Source organism: Hirsutella rhossiliensis (genome assembly GCF_020360975.1).
Source record: "Hirsutella rhossiliensis strain HR02 chromosome Unknown scaffold00010, whole genome shotgun sequence".
NCBI classification, from domain to species: Eukaryota; Fungi; Ascomycota; class Sordariomycetes; order Hypocreales; family Ophiocordycipitaceae; genus Hirsutella; species Hirsutella rhossiliensis.
The window spans coordinates 1124109-1144981 of NW_025408676.1; the positions used below are offsets into that span (position 1 = coordinate 1124109).

The following is a 20873-nucleotide window of genomic DNA, read 5'->3' on the forward strand; positions in this document are numbered from 1 at the left end:
CGAGAGCTTCTGCCAAGATGGCGCAGGCCGGTGGATCCTACAACAACCCCTTGAAGAAATTCAAGTACGTGCGGCTCCCGTCTCCCCGACTCTTCCTCGTGGTACTAAGACGCTTCCAGGCTGGTTTTCTTGGGAGAGCAGAGTGGTACGGCACACGGACACCACCCCGGAGACGTAGCCTGCGACCCTGACTGACAAACTCCCGCCATACAGTCGGAAAGACGTCTCTGATCACGAGATTCATGTACGATTCGTTCGATAACATGTACCAAGCGACCATTGGGATCGACTTCCTGTCAAAGGTGAGGAGGAAATGGGGGGAGATACCCGCGCCCATAAGCGACAGACCTTGCTAATGCCGGCACAGACCATGTACCTCGAGGACAGGACGGTCCGGTTACAACTCTGGGACACGGCAGGCCAGGAGAGGTTCCGAAGTCTGATTCCCTCATATATCCGCGACTCGAGTGTGGCGGTTGTTGTCTACGACATCTCCAGTACGGCCCTCCGCACCCCCCTTTGACCGTTTGTGTTGTATGCGAGAGGACTAATGGATTGTCTTGTGACAGATGCAAAGTCCTTCCAAAACACCAAGAAATGGATTGACGACGTTCGGGCTGAGCGAGGACACGACGTAATCATCGTGCTGGTGGGAAACAAGACCGACTTGAACGACAAGCGTGAGGTGACCACCCAACAGGGTGAGGATGAAGCCAAGAAGAACAACTTGATGTTTATGGAAACCAGTGCCAAGCTTGGCCATAACGTGAAGAACCTCTTCAAGCGGATAGCGCAGGCATTGCCGGGCATGGAGGGTACCGATGCGGCCGCGCAAGCATCCAGTCAAAGTAAGTGCTCAGTTTGGTTCGTCCAGGCAGAGTTCCTGGAACTAACGCGCGTGCTTGCAGTGATCGACGTCAAGACAAGTCTGTCACAGCCTGCTCAGGATGGCTGTGCTTGCTGATGGTTGTGGCAAGTGAAGTGCCGGAGGGGCGGGGATATGGATCATCGGCGACGGCTCGTTCCGATGCGCCGCGCACGAGGTGGTGTGCTCAGGCCCATGATAGGATATGGAGCATAGCGGGTGCATCGGCGAATATTTCTTGTATTATCCTTCCGTAAATTCGCGGCACATGGCGTGATTTCACCCTCACCCAACGGTCTGCATACGGGCCCGGCATGTAAAGACATGCCGCCGGGCCGAAGAAACCTACTCTAGAAACACTGATGACGATAAATTTTATTTTCAAAATCTGCCTTCAGAGGTTCATCAAAGCCTCGGCTCAGGAGTATAGTCCTGTAAATCTCGAGTAAATCTCGACATGGATTTACCCGCGTTGGAAGTGAGGGGTTGCAAGGAGAAACTAACTGATCGATGGCAACCGCTGGCTCTCTCTCTCCAATGAGACGGGCACTCTACAAAGTATTAGGTTGGCACTTGCAAAAAAAAAACAGCACTGAAAGTCTATTATAATCAATGTCTCGATTCATATCGTGGCTGCGCCGACTAGTGAATGAACGAATGCTGCTTGAAAGAGTTGCCTGACCTGACAACGGCCGGTTACATCATTAGCACGGAGCCGGTCACGAGACCAGCGTTGGTTCGGCTTCCACGGGTAGCGGAGACGGAGAGCCCGCTGCTGTTGTTCTCCCCCATCACCAACCTACCGCTGTGCATCACGCTGAAAGCTGCCCAGACGACCTCCATATTTGCGCAGAACGTTACGCTCAACATGTCCAAGTTTACGAGGCTGTATTTGCGCCCCCCCCGCCCTCAGGTAGGTTGACGGGGCCTCAAAGATAGACTGCTCCGGGACTGGGCGCTGACGTTGCGGGCAGAGTCTCTTTGGCCTCGTCAGTCTCCAGACGGGGACAGAGCTCATCACCATGGCCATCGTCTTCAATAAGGTCACAGGCGTATACGGCCTATTGGCAATCCTCACTGGCTATCAGCTGTCGCTCCTGCAACTCTCGACATACCTGTACTCGATCGCCGTGCTTGCCGCCCTCGTCTATCTGATCCCTCACATTCGGCGACAAAGCCCATTTGAATGCCTGGCGCTGGCATGGGTGTACGTTTTCGACACGGCCATCAACGCCCTCTACACGGCTGCGTTTGGGGTCGAGGTGTACCTGGCCAGCACTGCATCCGATGGGACCGACTCGGCCTCGTCGGTGTCGGTTTCCGGTGTTTTTGCGGAGGGCTTTCAGCGGGAGACCGAGGTTCACGGCAAGGTTGTGCCTCAAGAGACGGCGGCAAGCATGGTCTTGATCGTCGGACTGACGCTGATCCGGGTGTATCTGAGCGTCGTCGTCATGGCGTATGCGCGGCAAGTGCTCCAAAAACACATGCAGCTGCTCGCGGCCGAGGGTACTGGGATGGATGAGCAGGCAGGCCCTTTTGCCGTGCATCTCCCCGACGGCGATGGGCGAAGGGGTTGGATGGGCAGGCTGATGGTGTCGCCGGGCAGAGGGTACTGGCTTACCATTGACGAGACAGAAGAGTGGTCGAGGGGTCAGCATGGCAAGCCGAGCGCTGGAGGGATGCTGGCGGGAGAGGTTTGAAGAGTCTGGCCAGTGGAGCCGGGGTTGGATGACGCGATTCCAACTCCATGTATCACCATTCCGAGGGCAGAAGCTTGCTCGCGTTGTTTGTACATACTATAGGCACATACTAGTGGTGTAACTACCTATGTAACTAACTACCTTACCTACCTCTAGGTATCTTACTAAGGCAGCACCTACCAAGGTACTTGCTCCATACGTACCTACCTACGTCCCCTCACTGTACCCGCGGCGCATCGGCCCCGTCGCGATGGGCCGACAGAGCCTGGGGCTGATCGGAGAATAAGGTAGCTGGCTTGCGTCGAGGTCCTCGGTCTGTCGGCGGCGGATGTCGCCAAGGACCCGCTGCCATCACAATTGGTAATGGGCGATCTCGCAATCGCCCGCCTGCAACGCTGGACGATCACGCAATCCCCCCCCAAGGGCCCAACGGAGCTTCGATTGAGAGTTACCGTCTCCTCTGGGCCCTGAACCCGCTAGCGAGGGCCTTCTCCGAGAGAGAGACACGGTGTAGCGGGTACCTCTGGGTCGCGTGCTAGCAAGACGGCGCGGCAAGTATGTGTCTACCTTGGGATGATGCCGCCGGAAGTGGGATTGAGCCCACTCCGTCTCCCTCTGCTCCCATAACCCCGGGCGAGAAGCAGTCTCCTTTTTATTGCCTCGTGCTCCCGCCCAGCTCGCCGCCGCCGCTATGTCGTTTCTCTTCAGGCAAGAGTCGTCACCCGAAGGCGGCACCATGGAGGCGTCTCACTCGATTCGGACGCCCGAAGAGGCCGGTAATTCATGCCCTCATAGACCACAATCACCACCAATGCTTGCTTTGTTCCGTGCCCCGCCGAGTGTTGGCGGCGATGGCTTCAAGTCGTGGACTCGTTCGCTGACCGAGATATTTCTGACAGCGGCCAGAATCGCCTACCTCTCCAGCGATGTCATCATCTCCGTGCAGCCGTCGCTGGCTCGAGACTCAGACTTTTCTCCCCATCTTAAGCGATACGCCGGCCGGAGAGATCGCGGCCTGGTAGCCGCCACTGCCGATGCTGTGCCTCAAGTAAGATGCCGCCTCAGCTTGACAGGGCGTCAGGCCACAATGGGGAGCAAAGCCTCTAACATGGCGACCCTAGATCCAATCCGTGCGACACAACGCAGACCCGTTGCTCTCCGTCTTCGCCCCCATTCGCTCTGGAAAGCTCGTCTCCGTCACTACTCCCTCTTCCGTCCTCCTGCCTGCCATTTCCCATCTCTACAAGCTGGCCAACTATCCCGTCGTTCTCCATGTCTCTCTCGCGCCCCACAACCGCTCCGATTACTTGACCATCACCTCTATACGAAACTCCGGATGGACCTTCATACAGTCAGAAACCTTGCAGGAGGTCCAGGACATGGCCATTACGGCACACGCTTTGGCTGTACGCACGGGCAAAGGCGTCATTCATTTCTTCGCCTCTGCCTCCGTCGTCGACGAACCCATCGGTGTGGAGGATGCCGCCGTGGTGCGTACAATCCTCGACATCGAGAGCGTGAGGAGATTCCAATCCGGCGGCATTGCCGCCTCAGAAATCTATGCCGATGATGGCCGTGTTGCCGTTTCCTCGGACCACCCAGAGACGGCGCTGGCCAACGGCGCTTCTGGAAAGAATGGTGGTCTCCAGCCTCCTGCTCTCGCCGATGCCCATAAGGCGGCGTCAGCGGGTACTTCGGTCAAATCAAGCGAGGCCAGTGAATCGTCCACGCCCGTGGCACCGTCCTCCGTCGCCACCACTGTTGAGGCTGTGCCCCCTCAGATCTTGTCCGAGGATATATACACCTGCGCGACTCGTATCTGGTCCCAGATTCACTTGGCGCTGGGGAGACAGTACAGTGCCTTTGAGTACACTGGACCCGACAACGCTGAGAACTGTCTGTTTATCTTTGGCTCCAACACAGGTCTCTTCGTGGACACTGTCAGACATGCCAAACCCGACGACATATTCGCCAAAGTGGGCATTCTCAAGCCACGCCTATACCGACCCTGGATTGGCTCCAAGCTCACCGAGGTCCTTCCCAGATCAGCCAAGAGAGTCGCAGTTCTAGAGCAGATCCATCGGGTAACCACAAAATGGGGTCCTCTGCTCATCGATGTTCTGTCCTCTGTCCATCGTGGACCCGGCGGTGTCGAGACTGTCGTTGGCTACCAGCTAGGCAACCTCGCTCCCGAGACAATCGTTCAAGCTCTCCGCGGGGTCGTGCAAAACCTGACGGCTGAAAAGCCGGTTCAGAACCTCGAGGTTGGAGTCAGAGACGGGCAGCAGCCGCTGGCCGGCCCTGCGCTGGCTTCTCCACTGCTGGAGACTGCATATTCCAAGATACTAGATCAGCTTTTCGGACAGAGGGTCTACGTTGCCAATGCGCTCAAGTCGAGCAACACCGGCATCTCTTCAACGGTGTCGGCGAGTCCCGAGTTTGGGTTCGGGTCATTACTGGCGCGTAAAGAGCATCGGGTACGCTTTGTGGCCGAAGTCAAGGAGACTGCCGGCACTGCCTCGTTTGCATCGGACGAACCGAAGAGTTGGCTAGCTCGATGGGCAATGAACGCCGAAGCCCTCGAGAAATCCGATGAAATCGCCGACGACGTCGTCTCCCGCCTGGAGGCCGACGGGTCACAGGCAGCGCAGACTCTTCTCTCCAGGCGCAGCTTGTTCTATAAAGAGTCTCTGTGGCTCATCGGCTCCGATGCCTGGTCACACGATCTCGGAAACTCGGGAGTGCATCACGTCCTGGCCTCGGGTGAGAACATCAACATGCTCATCATTGACTCGACCCCTTATTCGGAAAGAGGATCGGCCGACGCCAGCCGTCGAAAGAAAGACATTGGCCTGTACGCCATGAATTTTGGAAACGCCTACGTTGCATCCACCGCCGTCTACAGCTCATATACCCAGGTCCTGCAGGCGATGCTTGAAGCTGACAAGTTCAATGGCCCTTCGGTGGTTTTGGCCTATCTACCCTATTTTGGCGAGACAGACTCACCTTTGACTGTTCTTCAAGAGACCAAGAAGGCTGTGGAAGCCGGGTACTGGCCCTTGTATCGATGGAACCCCGAAAACGAGCAGAAAGGCGAGCCCAACTTTTCGCTCGACTCGGAGTTGCTCAAACGAGAATTGAAGGCATTCTTGGCTAGAGACAACCAGCTCACCCAGCTCATGAGAAAGGAACCGAATTATGCTGCCAACCTGGCTCAGGATTACGGAACAGAGGTGCGGGCCCAGCAGAAGAGGAGGGCCAGGGACGCTTACAGTCAGCTTTTGGAAGGCCTTTTGGGTGCTCCACTGACTATTTTGTTTGCCTCCGACAACGGCAATGCCTCGACTGTTGCGAAACGACTGGGTAACAGGGGCAGGGCCCGTGGTTTGAAGACGTTCGTCATGGCAATGGAGGACTACCCGGTCGAGGACCTACCTAGGGAGGAGAATATTGTGTTCATCACATCGACTGCTGGTCAGGGAGAGTTCCCACAGAATGGACTACCATTCTGGGACGCCGTCAGAGGTAAAGCAGACCTGGATCTAGCAACCGTCCACTTCTCCGTCTTTGGCTTGGGTGACAGCCATTATTGGCCCCGGAAAGAGGACAGGATTTTCTACAACAAGCCGGCCAAAGACCTCGACAGAGTCCTCGGAAACCTCGGAGGCCAGCGCCTGGCCGACATTGGACTAGGCGATGACCAAGATCCCGATGGCTACCAGACTGGCTATCAGGACTGGGAGCCCAAGATCTGGCAGGCACTTGGCGTGGACAAGGTCGACGGACTGCCGGAGGAGCCACCGCCGATAACCAACGAAGATATCAAGCTGGCGTCCAACTACCTCCGTGGAACCATTGTCGAGGGGCTGGAGGATGCGAGCACCGGCGCGATTTCGGCGTCTGATCAGCAACTGACCAAATTCCACGGCACCTACATGCAGGATGACCGCGACGTCCGGGACGAACGGAAAGCGCAGGGGCTGGAGCCGGCCTACTCGTTCATGATTCGCTGCAGACTGCCCGGCGGTGTGGCGACTCCCAAGCAATGGGTGCAGATGGACGACATCAGCACCGTGTTGGGCAATGAGACGATGAAGCTCACGACGAGGCAAACCTTCCAGTTTCATGGTGTCGTCAAGGGCAAGCTCAGGCCTGCAATGCAAGCCATCAACCAGGCACTCATGACAACCATTGCCGCTTGTGGCGACGTGAACCGAAACGTCATGTGCAGCTCGCTGCCGACACAGTCCAGTTATCACAAACAAGTCCACGCCTGCTCACAGAAGATTAGCGATCACCTGCTGCCTTCGACAACAGCGTATCACGAAATATGGCTGACGGATGAAAACAACAAGAAGACACAGGTAGCTGGCGATGTCGTGCAGGATTTCGAGCCGCTGTATGGTCCCACCTACCTCCCTCGCAAGTTCAAGATCACGATTGCTATTCCTCCGCACAATGACACCGACGTCTTTGCTCACGACGTTGGCCTCATCGCGATCAAGGGCAGAGACGGAAACCTGGAAGGCTTCAACTTGCTGGCCGGTGGCGGCATGGGCGCCACACATAACAACAAGAAGACGTATCCGCAGACCGGACGGATGCTCGGATTTTGCACGGCAGAGGAGGTCCATGTGGCGTGCGAGAAGGTCATGCTCGTCCAACGAGACTATGGTGATCGGAAGAACCGCAAGCACGCTCGTCTCAAGTATACCATCGACGACATGGGACTTGACGTTTTCCGAGGAAAGGTCGAAGAGCTGTGGGGCAAGACTTTTGCCAAGGAGCGGCCGTTCGAGTTCAAAAGCAACATTGACACTTTTGGCTGGCAGAAGGACGAGACGGGCTTGAATCACTTTGCCTTCTTCATTGAAAACGGACGGATCGAAGATACGCCCGAGTTCCAGATGAAGACTGGACTTCGCGAGATTGCAAAGGTGCACAGGGGCGAGTTTCGCCTCACGGGTAACCAGCACCTGATCTTGAGCAACGTCCAGGACGAGGATGTGCCGGCGATGAAGAAACTGATGCAGAAGTACAAGCTTGACAACATTCAGTTCTCGGGCCTTCGACTCAGCTCGTCTGCGTGCGTGGCCTTTCCTACCTGTGGGCTGGCAATGGCCGAGTCGGAGCGATACCTGCCGGTGCTCATATCCAAGTTGGAGTCTTGCTTGGAGGAGTACGGGCTCCGCCAAGACTCGATTGTGATGCGCATGACGGGATGTCCCAACGGGTGTGCTCGACCGTGGCTGGCAGAGGTGGCGTTTGTCGGAAAGGCCTACGGCGCGTACAACATGTACCTCGGCGGCGGATACCACGGCCAGAGGCTGAACAAGCTTTACCGGTCGAGCATCAAGGAGGAAGAGATCCTGTCCACCATGAAGTCACTTCTGAAGAGGTATGCGCTGGAAAGAGACGAGGGTGAGAGGTTTGGCGACTTTTGCATCCGTGCTGGTATCATCCAGGCTACCAGGGACGGAAAAGACTTTCACGACAACGTAAGTGTCCCAGTTTGAGAGGCTCGAGAGAACCGAGCAAGAAGCGCAAAATGGTCCAAGAGAAGCTAACATGGGAGCACAGGTCGCCGAAGAAGAATCCGAGGAGGAGTGAAGCACGACGGGCTCTCGAGTGCGGAGACTTTGCAGTGCTTGAACAATGGAATACGAGGTCGGTGGAAGCCAGGGTGGTATAGAGAGAGCGCCTTGTTTGGAAAATAATGCATCAACGCCTCAGTTCTGGCTCTGTTTGAACCAGCACGACTGGAAAGGGGAATGTCTCACCGGTTCATTGTCTGTACGCATGTGGGGAGAAGGCAAATCTAGACCCTATTTGGTGGGAGACAAAACAACAAAGCAGGTGTCTGATACACCACTTGCAAAAACCACGTCCGTCGAGACGTTCCATCATTTACATATTAGCACATTGAGGTGCTGGGACGACGCTGGCCCAAACACGTTTGAACCTCCCAAGACGAGGATATATCCACCTCTCTCAAATGGACACACAATAGCAAGTGCAAACTGCAAAGCGTATGCGCCAATCCCATCCCCATGCTCTCTCTCTCTCTCTCTCTCTCTCTCTCACACACACACACACACACTTAGCTCTTAATCTTGCTGCCGACGCTGCTGACCGTCTCGCTGAGCTTGCTGCCGACACCGCCCATCCACTGGGGCATCTTGACGCTCATGCGGATCCTCCCCTCGACGACAACGTTGACGGCGTTGAGGACGGCAAAGGTGGTGGACCCGACGGCGCGGAAGATGGCCAGGGCGGCGACGCTCCAGAGGATGAAGCGCAGGTAAAAGTTGTCGCCGATGCCCTTGCTGCTGTAAATCTCGGACACGGCCATGGCGAGAATGCCGTTGGCAATCATCCACGTCACCACCATGTACGTCCTGACGCTTTTGTAATAGTCCTCCTGCATCTGCGCCTCGCTGACGGGGGCAGAGGGCACCGCGAGGCGATCCCGCAGGTTGCGCAGCGCCTCGTCGTAGCCGCTATCAATGTCGAGCTGCTCACTGGGCATCTCGAGCTCCACCGTCTGGCCCTTGCCGACGGCACCGCCGAGGTCCGTCTTGATGACGTTGTCGCCCTTGGTGCCCCAGGTGACGTCGTGCGTGTTGCAGAAGGCGTAGACCTGCAAGGTGCAGATGTAGCTCGGGAGGAGCAAGAAGTACTGCAGCGACGAGGTGATCATGTGCCAGGGCTCGAGGTAGAGGAAGGACATGAGGAAGTAGAGGCCAATGGTGGAGGCCATGGAGACGATGAGGTTGGTGAAGACATTGTTCCCAATGCGCAGCCCCTCGCTGTCCTTGCCCTTGGCGGAGAGCTGTCGCGCGACAATGTAGATGCAGGCAAAGGTGGTGTATGTCATGATGATTGCGTACAGGATCATGCTCGCGAGGTACAGCTTCCTCGCGCCCTGCGGCCGATTGCCAAGCGACAGGATGAACTGCGTGGCGATGAGAAGCACACAGATGTACCGCAGAATGGTGAAGATGACGTTTCCGATGTTGTGTCCGAAGGGGTCGACCTCGGGCTCGGTCAAGCCACCGGCCACGAAGTAGAAGGTCAGGTAAAAGTTGGCCAGAGAGAAATAGGTGAACAAGAGTTGCAGGAACTGGTATCCGAATTCAACAAAGAGCAGGATCTTGCGCGCGAGGGTATGGTCCGTGGCCAGGATCTGGCGGAACTGGACCAGGGAGTAGACGGCGGCAAAGAAGGCGCCGTTGAGCCATCGTCGACGTTGCGAGATGAACTCGGGCACGGAATCTATGTCGACCTCGCGTTAACAATCAACAAGCCCCAGGAGAAAGCGACAAAACTTACCTGGCACGTCGGTCTCACCGTGGCAGCCCTTGACGTACTTGAGCACCCATCTCTCGCCTCGCTTGGCCACCAGCTCCCAGCAGAGAATGCGATCTTCGGCGAGGTACATGTTGGCCGTGAAGACGTCGGCGCGCTGGCCATGGAGCGTCTCGCCCTTGAAGTACTGGCTCAAGGGTCCGTGGCCCGTCTCATCATTTTGCAGGGCATGGTATCGATACGCACTGAGGGCGCCTGGCAGCACCGTGATGTACCCAAAGACGGATTCCAGAGGCTTATCCAGGATGTTGGACATTTTGTACTCGAAGTTCTGCGATGCCACGAGAGGGTTGAGAAGGTTGGATCCCAGCCTGCCCTTCATGGCCTTGATCTCTCCACAGGCACCGGCGACGTTGGAGTCTGTGTCGAACGCCTTCCACAGGTGGTAGAGCGAGTTGCCTCCCGGGCGCGTCCCGACGTCCAACAGGATGCAGACGTTGGGATTCAGGGCCTTGCCAAAAGCATTGAAGAACCAACGGTGCGAGTTCAACTTGCGCTGGTTCTTTTCCTTGAGGCAGAAGATCATCTGGCAGGGCACGATGCCCTTCTCGGCCCCCTTGAATTTGAGGTCCGAGTCGAGAGAGACCTGCGTCGTGTACTCGTAGACGTGCGCCTGGACAGCGCGGTTGTTGACATAGTTCTTGGCGATTCCATGCTGGTAGACACCCATGGCGGCCAGAGCATCCAGCGTTCGGTGGTTGATCTTTTCGCGACCATCCGAGATGATGCACACGACGATCTTCTGCCATCCCGACTCGCCCCAGGTGCGGGAGCGAGAGCGCGAGCAGAAGTGGGAAATGTTCTTCATGACGGCGTGCATGGTCCGCGTGAAGCCGAACTCGTCTTCGTTGTACATGGTGATGCAGATGAAGAGCTCCGTCTCCCTCGTCGTCCGCCCAATGGACTGGCGTAGCTTGTATCCTCTGTCGACGAAGTCGTCGGGGTCGCAAGTGACGGCAGTGTACCTCATGTGCGTGAACTCGACCTCGTTGCGCCGCGGCAAGAAGCTGTATAGAATAGTCGGGATCTTGCACTCGAGGACCAATTCGCCGTTGATGAGCTGCACCTCCTTCCTGGACATTTGCGGCGCGCGAACACCACGTCGTTCCTGGGCGCCGTTTGGTGCGGGGCCATAGAGATGGTGTTTTTCCTCCGCTGTTGGCTCTTCACTCAGAGTATCCTGAGAAGTTGACGCGTAGGATCCACGATGAACTGGAGCGGGCCGAGATTCACCCAAGTCAGACCCGGACCCAAACACGTCGTCGCCACCGTCGAGCGGAATGGCCACCGTGGCGTCGTCGGCAAAGGCTTGCGAGCTCCGGGCCGATTGTGAGAATAGGGGGGCCGGAGGTAAAGGGCGTCGAGGGCTCCCGCCGTATCTAGAGGACGGCGTGCCCGGCCTCGGACTGCCATTGAGGTCTGACGGTTCGAAGGAGACGCTGGGAGGCGGTGGCCGCGTGTGGCTGTGGTCGGACGCGCTCGACACAGGGGTCCAAGGCCTGCGAGGCGAGGCATTCTCCCTGTTGGCAAAGGGGACGTAGGTAGAATCTGGGGGCGGCATGCTCGGAGGCTCATCGAGCACGGATGCAGACTGCGAGTGAGACGAGACGACGCTGGGCTGGTAGGCCCGTCTGCTTGTTCTGGCACTGTCGGTTGGACGACGTAAGTGTGAATTCTTGCCCATGGCGTGGACGGGCCGAGCGGTCGCTGGACCCGTCGAGGGCAGAGTCTTGTGAATAAGGAAACAGGAAAAGACTGGAACCGCTGCTGCAGCTTTGCAGACTGGGGGTCGGTGGATGAAGGAAAGCGAGAAAAAGGAGTGTGGTGGGGAGAGAAAAACGCGTTGCCCTTCCGGCTGCCCGAGGCTGTCAACGCGATGCCCGATGGAGGCAGCAGCCGTAGGCGCCGCACTCTTGTTGGCGGCCAAAGACGGCTAGGAGAGGGCAAGCGGACGAGAAGGAAAGCGAAGGGTGACGATGCGAGGTGAGCAGCATGCGGAGCGGAAGAGACAGGGAGAGGCCGCCGAGACGGCATCAATGGAGCGTGTACATACGTGGGTGAAGGGCCCTCGGCTGGCTCGTCGACCGATGTCAACAGCCTAACGGCAGCGGCGGCATGACCGGTAGGGGTGTCGATATGGGCGATATGGGCGTCGTCGCCATCGTCGTCGTCGTCGTCGTCATAGGCGGGCAGGCAATAGTCGGGGGGTGGTCGGGACGGCGGCGTGTTTGGACGATCCATGGTGAAGGTTGACGGGTCTGGAATGTCAAGTCAGGCACTGCAATCTACGGAGATGGAGTGCGCTAGAGGGGCGATGAATGCAAATGACGGACCTGCCAAGCTGCCAGAGCCAGTGGGAACCGGCTCAAGGAGGTGGTGTCTGGATCATGGACCGTTGTCGGGAAGAACAGGTGGAAGAGAGGATGATGGATGGAGCACGTCACGCGGATGGCTGGCCGTTTGCCTTAAAAACGGCAAGCGATGCACGAGCGAGGCTATGTTATCACGAGGGGAAAGCAGCGCGACGCGGTAACCGTCCTGAGACGCCTTTGGAACCAACCATTTACCTCAATGGCAGGTGGTTGTGTGGTGTGTACTGTATGCATCTACGCCAGCAGAGGCATCTGTGTATTGACATGTTTGACGACGACACAACAGGAGGCAGTGCGTGGAGCCTGGTTGGCCCGGCAACACGCCACAAGGGAACCACTCGCTTCCCCGAGGATCCACCAATGGGGCCACGCGTGACCGACCGACCCTTGCTGAGGGAGGCTTGCTATTTATTCTTTCGTCGTCCTCTTTGTTTTGCTTTGCTTAGATGATGATGATGATGATGCTTATTGCAATCGATCAACGGATACGGCGGCGAGGCGAATATCCTAGCATCTACGTCAACAACAACGAGCTGCTCTTTGCAATAAATACCTCTTTGCCGGCTCGGCGTGAACCAGGCCCTCCTCGTTTGAAGCCAGCAAGCAGCCAGCTGCCACTACTGTAGCGCCTCCACGAGGCCGTTCGGCCCAGACAACTACAATACAATCAAACGCTGCCTGGTGCGCTCAGGCGAGATACGTGGCATGTCTTGCTGTCGGACTATCTATCGCTGCGGACAGCCTGCTCCTCCACATCCGCCTCGCGCTGCAGGGAGCTGAAGAGGGTGTGTGGCTGGACGCATCATCACCATTGGCGGCGACCAAAATGGACAAACGCGGTGGCATGGCGGCTAAAGTCTCGCGGAGCAAAAAAGATGACGCAGATCGCTGCAGGTGACCGATCCATATTGCCCACGCACTCCTTGTCTTGTGACGGGCCGTCCCCGTTGCCTGCGCGCCGCAGTCCAAGTGCCGCGCTCCAAGAGGCCTTGCGTCGAGAGATGGCTGTTCGAATCGCCAACATGGAAAACTCCTCGGCTGCGTCTGCGAGACGGGCGCATCCATGCTGCCTTGTCGTGGCCTGGCGCCTCTTTGGCCCCAAAATCTCACATGGCGTCCAACCGGTACTTGACCCTGCTTCCGCGTATTCGTGCCTGCGCGCCTGCAAGTCGGTGCTAACATCATAGGCAGCCCAGTGACTGGACAGCATAGGCTATGCGCCGCGCCATCAGCTGGCCCTCTTCATCTCAGTACATGGTGACCTCTGCGTCCCCCGCCGCGAGGTCATCGTCATGCAGTCACACCACACCGACAGCCACGGTCACGGGCTCTCCTTTCGACCCTGCAACCCATGAGGACCAACTGCCAGGCTGCGAGCTGCACACAGCCTCTGCGCCTGCCGAAGGCTTGACAGGCAGCCAGCCACATGAGACTCGACCTCGCCCCCCCCCCCCCGGCTGCCACTTCTTTTCCGCCGTCGTGGTAGTCGCCGCAGGCACGAGCCCTCCCTGTCCTCGAGGTGAAAAGGACAGCCTTGAGTGGACATCTGACAGCCCTCTCCTTGCCATCCAAAGCCGTATAGAGAGGAGAGCGCCGACCCAGCTGTTCACGCCGTCGGCTCGTCTCTCAACATGGACAACAGCGCCTTCAGTCCTTCATCCCAAGCCGGCACGATGCAGCGGCGCACCCGGAGAGAGAAGCATTTCCACGAGATCGAGTCCACCCTGCCGAGCCCCAGAGAGTCCCCCGAGCCCCAAGCACGCCGCTGCTGGAGCGTGAGCGGTCTCTGGAGCTGGCTAGGCAAGCTCAACCCCTTTAGCAGGCCTGCCACCAAGGACGACATTGTGTGGCTCCTGGACAACACGGCATTCCAGTCCGCCCCCGGCGCCCCTTGGCGTGCCGAGTTCGTCGCCGCTGTCTTCGAGCGCGATGACAAGGGCAGGCTCGTCGACGTGGTCACCGGCGTTGCCAGAGTCACGGGCCTGACCGACGACGCAGAGGAACGCAGGACTGTCGAGGAGAGGGTCCTGCCGTTTCTCTGGGATCTTTGTCCAGCCAGGACGATACCAGCCCTCCACCAGGGGCAGCTTCTCAAGCTCGGCCCGACAGACGCCAACGGCTTGTCCTCAAATCTGCTGAGAGTTCCGAGTAGCGTCAACGGCTCTCTCGTCAGGACCGAGGCCAAGGTGGGCGGCGGCGACGGCGCCATACCACACATGCAGACGTATTACGCGGGACCAGACGGCTGGGGCGTCATATCCGGTGCGTCTTTTCCTTGTTCGCCAAGCCAATGGTGTAGGGGCATCAACTGACCCGAAGCCAGATGTCGACGACACCATCAAAGTAACCCTGACGAGTGACCCGGTGGGCATCCTTCGCGAATCGTTTGTCAACCCTCCCAGCCCGATCCCCGGCATGCCCGAGCTCTACGCCGAGATGCGATCCTTCCTGCCCGAGGACACGGCCTGGTTCTACCTGTCTGCGTCTCCGTACAACCTCTACCCGTTCCTCAAACAGTTTCGCAGGCAATTCTACCCTCCGGGCACGCTGATACTGAGGGACTCGAGTTGGAAAACCGTGGCCGGCCTGCTCTCGGCCCTGACCCTGGACACGGAGGAGTACAAGGTGGATCGGATGACGAAAATCAACTCGTGGCTGCCGAGAAGGAGAATGATTGTCATTGGTGACTCCACGCAGTCGGATCCCGAAGCGTACGGCGAGATGTAAGCAGTCGCCTCATTTTGTGTCTCCAGCTCGGAGCCAAGCATTCCCCCTCCCCTTTGTCCATGGAGAGAAACATGATTCTGACTCGCAAGTATAGCTATCGAACAGTACCTGGCTGGATCAAGCTGATACTCATCCGCAAAGCCACCGACGTCGCAGCCGTTGGCATCGAGGAGAAGAACGACCCGGAGCGGTTTGAGCGGGCCTTTGAAGATGTGCCCAGGGAGGCCTGGCATGTCTTCGAGGATCCGCGCGAGTGTAGCGAGATTATCAAGGCCGCCATAGACAGATGGTGAGGGAAAGCGTCGTCCGAGACAAGTCAAGGCGAAAGTCTCGGCCCCTTTTCTCTGTCCTCGCATCGGATTCGAATCACGATCGAAACAGCTCTTTTTAGTCGCGCAAAAGGCACTTGCAGTAACAGGCTCTCGTTCTTGTCCTTTACTTTTAGAGTCGAGTGTTGTCGCGTCACGGACCGCATTGGGGTTGTTAGCGGATCTGCTGTTGGTCCTGGTTGCGGGGGAATGTCAAGATCAGGCTTCCCCATGATTTGTGCGACGCCCGTACTTGGGCAATTGCCACGAGGCCATCCATTTCTCCCTCCGCTTTTCTCTGGATACCCCAGCCGGGCCAGACGCAAGTGCCTGCCGTGCAATGTGACGACGGCAGCGGTCCGAGGGTGCAGAGGATTTCGGCTGAAGAAACGCGACCCATTTTACGGGACTGAGAAGAATTAGCAGCCGAGGTGCTAAGAATTGATTGAGAAAGGCGCCGAGGAGCCAATGTTTAATTATTGAGACGCTGCACAACTCATTTTCCACAGAGCCTCTGTAAGTAGCGACCGTGAACCTCCCCGAAGAGGACTAGAAGCCACCGGCTTTGTTTGCTTACCTCTAGCGCCTTGCTTCTGCGTGGTTGTGCCGAAAGGTGGGGGTAATATTAGCAGTCATGAATCTCGTCCAAGGGGGCAGGGGTCCAGTCCGTGCCGTGGGATAACTTCTTAACGGTGAAAGGAGGGGGATGCCAACGGGCCGCGCGAGGAATGCTATTCGCTGATGGCTGGCATGATGATCCAAACACGCTTGCTGGAGACAGGGCCGCTCTGTCGGTCCGGCAGCGGACGAATGACGAGGTCATCGTGGGGCGCAACGAGTCCCTCTCGGAAGGAGAGAGGCGGGAGGCGCGCGAGGATATAGGCGACTGCGCGCCGCCCTTGTCTTGTTCCTTGCGTCGGCTTCACAGCACGAATGAAGCGTAAAGCACCGGGAGGGAACAGCGCATTTTCGACTCTGGACCCGCTTTCGAGGCAAATCACTCACAATGGCACGCTCGGCGCTGGCTGTGGCCGTCGCCTTCGGTCTCGCGGCGCACCTCTGCCTCGCGGTGGACGTGCACCTCCCACTCGGCGACGACTACGGCGGGCAGTATCGGCCCCAGGTTCACTTCTCGGCGCCGCAGAACTTCCTCAACGACCCCAACGGCCTGTTCCGCGACGGCCGCGGCACATGGCACCTCTACTACCAGTACAACCCGACCGAGCTCGTTGCCGGGAACCAGCACTGGGGCCATGCAACCTCGCGCGATCTGTACCACTGGGTCAACCAGCCCATCGCCTTGTTCCCCCCGCGCCAAGACGTCTTTGTCTTCTCGGGAAGCTCGGTCGTGGATTGCAACAACACCTCGGGCTTCTTTCCGGACCAGGACAATGGCGTCGTGGCGATATACGTGAGTGGCGGACGAGCCCCCGACAGGAACCGCCGAGGTTGCTGACCACTGCCTGCTAGACACTGGCCGCTCCCGACAGCCAGTCTCAGGCCATTGCGTACTCTCGCGATGGCGGATACACCTTCACTCCCTATGAGGGCAACCCTGTCATCCCGGGCAACTCGTCCCAGTTCCGTGACCCCAAGGTCATATCGTACCAAGGACACTGGGTCATGGCCCTCGCCTATCCCGTCGAATTTGCTGTCGGCATCTTCATCTCTTCAAACCTCATTGACTGGACGCCCGTCAGCAACTTCTCCCACCGCGGGCTCCTCGGCCTGCAGTGGGAGTGCCCCAACCTGGTCCAGGTGCCGTATGTGGATGAAGACGGCGCCAGGCAAGACGACATGTGGCTCCTGGTCGTCTCCGTCAACCCCGGGGCCCCGTTGGGCGGATCTGTGACCCAGTACTACCCGGGCACTTTTGACGGAACCCATTTCCGAGCCGTCGATTCGGCCACGAGATTCATCGACTTTGGCAAGGACAACTATGCGGGCCAGTTCTTCTACGATGTCGCCGACGAGGACCCCGTCTTCATCGCCTGGGCGTCCAACTGGCAGTATGCCCAGGACGTCCCCACCGACCGAGAAGGCTGGAGAAGCGTAATGGGCCTCCCCCGTCGTACATATCTGACCAAAACTGCGCGTGTGGGGTGGAAGCTCGTCTTTGAGCCCTACGACCTGAGACCTGTCATGGGAGACGAGCTCGCATCCAGCGAAGACCTCGCGAACGACGCTCTCACCGTTGACTTTGCCCACGTACCATCCAACGCCCTGTACTGGGAGGCACACGTCACTGGCTTGCCTGAAGGCGCGCTGCCGGCCAGGGCGTCCATAAACTTCACCTTTGTGAGCCCCCGGACGCGAGAGAGCTTCAGCGGGGGGTTCCTTCTCGGCGCCGAGTCCTTCTTCCTTGACCGAAGTCGCACTCGTGGCTTTGACAATGTCTTCTTCACGGACAGGTTCTCGGTCGACAGCCCGCGGTCGGGGGATTCGTGGAGCTTGAGCGGCGTCTTTGACCGTTCCATCATCGAGGTTTTCCTGGACCGAGGAATCGATAGCGCCACGACCATCTTCTTTTCGAAGCAGCCTTTGACAGAACTGGTGCTTGCCACGTCGGACCTGCCCGAGGGAGCGCGCGTCAGTGTCCGCGTCAACGCTCTTCGAAGCGGATGGGTCGAGGAGGAGAGCATCAATGATGCCCTGGTCGATGGTTATCGGTCCCCGAAAGATGCGGGAGCGCACGAGGTGCAGCAGATGATAGGCATTCAATGAAAAGACAGACGCTCCTCTCCATGGTTCCTTGTGCATCTCGTAAAGTCATGAGTCTGCCTTTTCAGTAACATGCAGGTTTTCAAGGCACCTGCCAGCTAGGAAGGTACCTACTTGGCCATGGGTTGAGGTAGGTGCGAGGAACGATCAACCAGAACGTGGAGGGACTGGGCGGTGCTTTGCTGCCCGTTGTTCCTACATTCAGACTGTGACGCAGCGTCTCCGAGGTGCCTCGATACGCGCATAAACCTGATGGTCAGGCGAGTGAGGCGGGTGATACAATCGATTTGTTCGTCGTTGTCGTGAGTCGCAATTCAAAGTGGACGCACGCTCCGGCATACTCCAGCCTCAACACCGGCCCGTCTTTTCAACCGCCAGCCATGGAGCACGCCCTGACCTGCAATAACCTCAAATGCAAAAAGGAACTCGGGGATCGGGCTCTCGTCACCACCTGCAGGTAGGTGTGTTGACTATCGGGGTTGGCTTGCCTGTCGACGCTAAAGTATTTCCCCAGTCACATCTTTTGCCTCGAATGCGTCCGCCGACTTGGCCTGTCCACGCAAGAGAACCCCAGGGGTGCCGCATGCCCGGCGTGCAACTCGCAGCTCGCAAAGCCCGACGATGCTGTCTTTGCCAACCTCAACCCAAGCGAGGACTACAAGACGAGTATTCTCAGCGGCCTCAGCCCCAACGTCATCATGGAGTGCGCCGGCCGCGCTCTCAGCTTCTGGGCCTACCAGACGACACAACAAATCTCCTACCAACAATATCTCTGCAAGACTTTGGCGGAGAAATACTCAAATCTGAAACTCCGACTCGACCAGACAGCCAAGGACGCCAATATCGAGTTGGAGCGTCTGCGGCAGAAGCTCGATTGTTTGTTTCCGCTGGCAGCGCCCTGCTCCGTCCTTTGCTGACTTGACGCAGCCTCGGCGGCTGAGCACGACGGCATGCGACGCAAGAACGAAGAGTTGGCGCAGGCGTACAGGGATAAGAGTCGCAAGCTCCTGCAGACACAGGAGCTCTACGACAAGGCCAAGAGGAAGGCCGAGATGGGTCAGATCCAACGAGCCGCATCCGACGCCGTCGACTCGACTCTCCTTGCCGAGCCGCAGTCGCAGCGCACGGCCGGCGCTTTCGATGGTTATCATCCACAGCAAGAGCCGAGCTACCGACATGCCTTTGTTCCATACGGCAACGGCAACAGGCTCGATGCTTCTGGTGTTCACTCTGGATTCTTCAAGTCGAATCTCCGCCATGTGCCTTCCGAGGAACGGTGGCCTGGACAAGGTAGGGCGACTGAATGTGCGTCAGACCGGATGCGCCGCCTGATCCCGAGCACTTGTAGACTAAATGTGGATTCAGCGACCGGCTGCTTCGTTTCCGTCGAGCCTGAAGAGCGCAATGTGCCACGAACCCAGCCATACCTTGGCCTGGGAGGTCATCCAAGATACTCGGGTACACCTGTGCCACTTGGCACCGGCCACAGGAGACCAGCCGATGCTCCGACTCCTGGCTTCGCCCAGAGCCGCAGCGGCTTATCCGGGCTCGGCCTCAGCTCGGGATTGAAGGTTAGCCAGCCAGCAGCCCCTGATGGGATGCTGGGCGGTTCGGGGCGTAGTCATTGCTGGTAGTGCACAGTCGAGCGACAGTCGTCTCCAGCAGGCCATGTAATCGACGGCATGAAATTCACGACACGTTTACTGGGAGTATTCACTTCGTTCAATGTCAAAGACGAAGGGCGGAAACAGGTAGTGCTCATGTTGTTGCGTACAAGCTAGCGGGAGAAGAGAGCATCGGAATTTGTCACCGAGTTGGTAGGTGGTCACGCAAGTCCAGTTTGCTCGAACGGGTTTTTCTTAGCCATATCAAGTAACCATTTGGTACGCAAGAATGGCTTTCTTTGTTGAAGTCGATTTTCCTTGTTTCCTGCCGGCTTTGTGCGGTGGACAAGAGGCGACTTCCGTCCTTTGAGCACGAGCGGTTGGTTGTTCAGCTCGTCCTTGGAGGCGGACGCTTTTAAATACCGACGCTGCTGCCCTCGATTGATGGGAGTTTCGTCGTCGTCCGAGAGACAGAAATACCGCCGACCATGGGTTCAGTCGCAACCCGGGGCGGAGCAAGTGGCCAATTCATGCCCAAGATGACGTCAGGGCAAATCGAAGCCGTCTCCGGGCGACTGGTGACGGCAAACACCGCAAGGTTGTGCATGGACAAGGCATCTCAACTGCTGGACCAGATCAAGCGAACGACATACTGGAGCAGCATTTCCAGCGGGAAACGGGCAGCCAAGAAGCTGAGAAGAAGGTCAAAGACGACCAGGCAGCAGCCGCAGCCGGAGCCGCGCAGGTGGTGCGATTTGCAGAGTATCCATCAGGGATTCCAGGCCAAAGTCGTGGGCAGCAACCGTCATGCTGTTGAACGCGTGCCAGCGGAAGCGACCCGGCCACTGCACCCGGCTCCCCACACGGCGGCAAAGACACCTGGCCAAGGATATCGGCGACAGGGGCGGGTGACGGGCAAGCACGGGCAAGCATGGGAGGCCCTCGGATCCAATCCGCCGTTTAGCCACCCGACGCAATACGAGGTGCGATGCAGACGAACAGCCCTCCCAGAAGCGAGGGGCCAATTCAACAGGGCCGGTTATCATTTGGTATCGGACCTGGCGAGTCCATTCTCGGCCACGACCAAGGGAGGTCGAGTCGACTAGATTGTTCTGCTATAAGATAAGATGCAATGAAGAGAAACCTCGGCCATGCTTTTTCTGAGACCCAGATTGTTGATACGGGCCACGCTCGCCAATGATCCTCGG

General features: G+C 57.9%; 6 protein-coding genes across 6 annotated transcripts; 5 read left to right on the plus strand and 1 right to left on the minus strand.

Moving 5' to 3' along the window:
- Positions 1-17: 17 nt before the first annotated feature.
- On the plus strand, positions 18-2565 carry HRG_08469 (ras family domain-containing protein; the record flags this gene model as incomplete). Its single annotated transcript, XM_044866940.1, has 8 exons — positions 18-64; positions 120-145; positions 214-302; positions 368-497; positions 570-848; positions 909-926; positions 1621-1778; positions 1840-2565. 8 exons carry the CDS (start codon positions 18-20, stop codon positions 2563-2565), a joined length of 1473 nt encoding a protein of 490 aa, XP_044717827.1.
- A 691-nt stretch (positions 2566-3256) lies between these two features.
- HRG_08470 (nitrite and sulphite reductase 4Fe-4S domain-containing protein) lies at positions 3257-8175 on the plus strand (the record flags this gene model as incomplete). The annotated part of the gene is made up of 4 exons (XM_044866941.1): positions 3257-3341; positions 3465-3613; positions 3687-8063; positions 8146-8175. The coding sequence occupies 4 exons, from the start codon at positions 3257-3259 to the stop codon at positions 8173-8175; spliced, it is 4641 nt and encodes a 1546-aa protein (XP_044717828.1).
- A 490-nt stretch (positions 8176-8665) lies between these two features.
- HRG_08471 (chitin synthase domain-containing protein) lies at positions 8666-12174 on the minus strand (the record flags this gene model as incomplete). The annotated part of the gene is made up of 3 exons (XM_044866942.1): positions 8666-9840; positions 9898-11564; positions 11987-12174. The coding sequence occupies 3 exons, from the start codon at positions 12172-12174 to the stop codon at positions 8666-8668; spliced, it is 3030 nt and encodes a 1009-aa protein (XP_044717829.1).
- Positions 12175-13936: 1762 nt separating this feature from the next.
- On the plus strand, positions 13937-15325 carry HRG_08472 (actin filament organization protein App1-like protein; the record flags this gene model as incomplete). The annotated part of the gene is made up of 5 exons (XM_044866943.1): positions 13937-14329; positions 14393-14567; positions 14629-14930; positions 15003-15028; positions 15127-15325. 5 exons carry the CDS (start codon positions 13937-13939, stop codon positions 15323-15325), a joined length of 1095 nt encoding a protein of 364 aa, XP_044717830.1.
- A 1021-nt stretch (positions 15326-16346) lies between these two features.
- Positions 16347-18064, plus strand: HRG_08473 (invertase; the record flags this gene model as incomplete). Its single annotated transcript, XM_044866944.1, has 2 exons — positions 16347-16751; positions 16811-18064. The coding sequence occupies 2 exons, from the start codon at positions 16347-16349 to the stop codon at positions 18062-18064; spliced, it is 1659 nt and encodes a 552-aa protein (XP_044717831.1).
- Positions 18065-18441: 377 nt separating this feature from the next.
- Positions 18442-19637, plus strand: HRG_08474 (zinc-RING finger domain-containing protein; the record flags this gene model as incomplete). Its single annotated transcript, XM_044866945.1, has 5 exons — positions 18442-18518; positions 18576-18937; positions 18989-19351; positions 19427-19519; positions 19588-19637. The coding sequence occupies 5 exons, from the start codon at positions 18442-18444 to the stop codon at positions 19635-19637; spliced, it is 945 nt and encodes a 314-aa protein (XP_044717832.1).
- Between the last annotated feature and the right edge of the window lie 1236 nt (positions 19638-20873).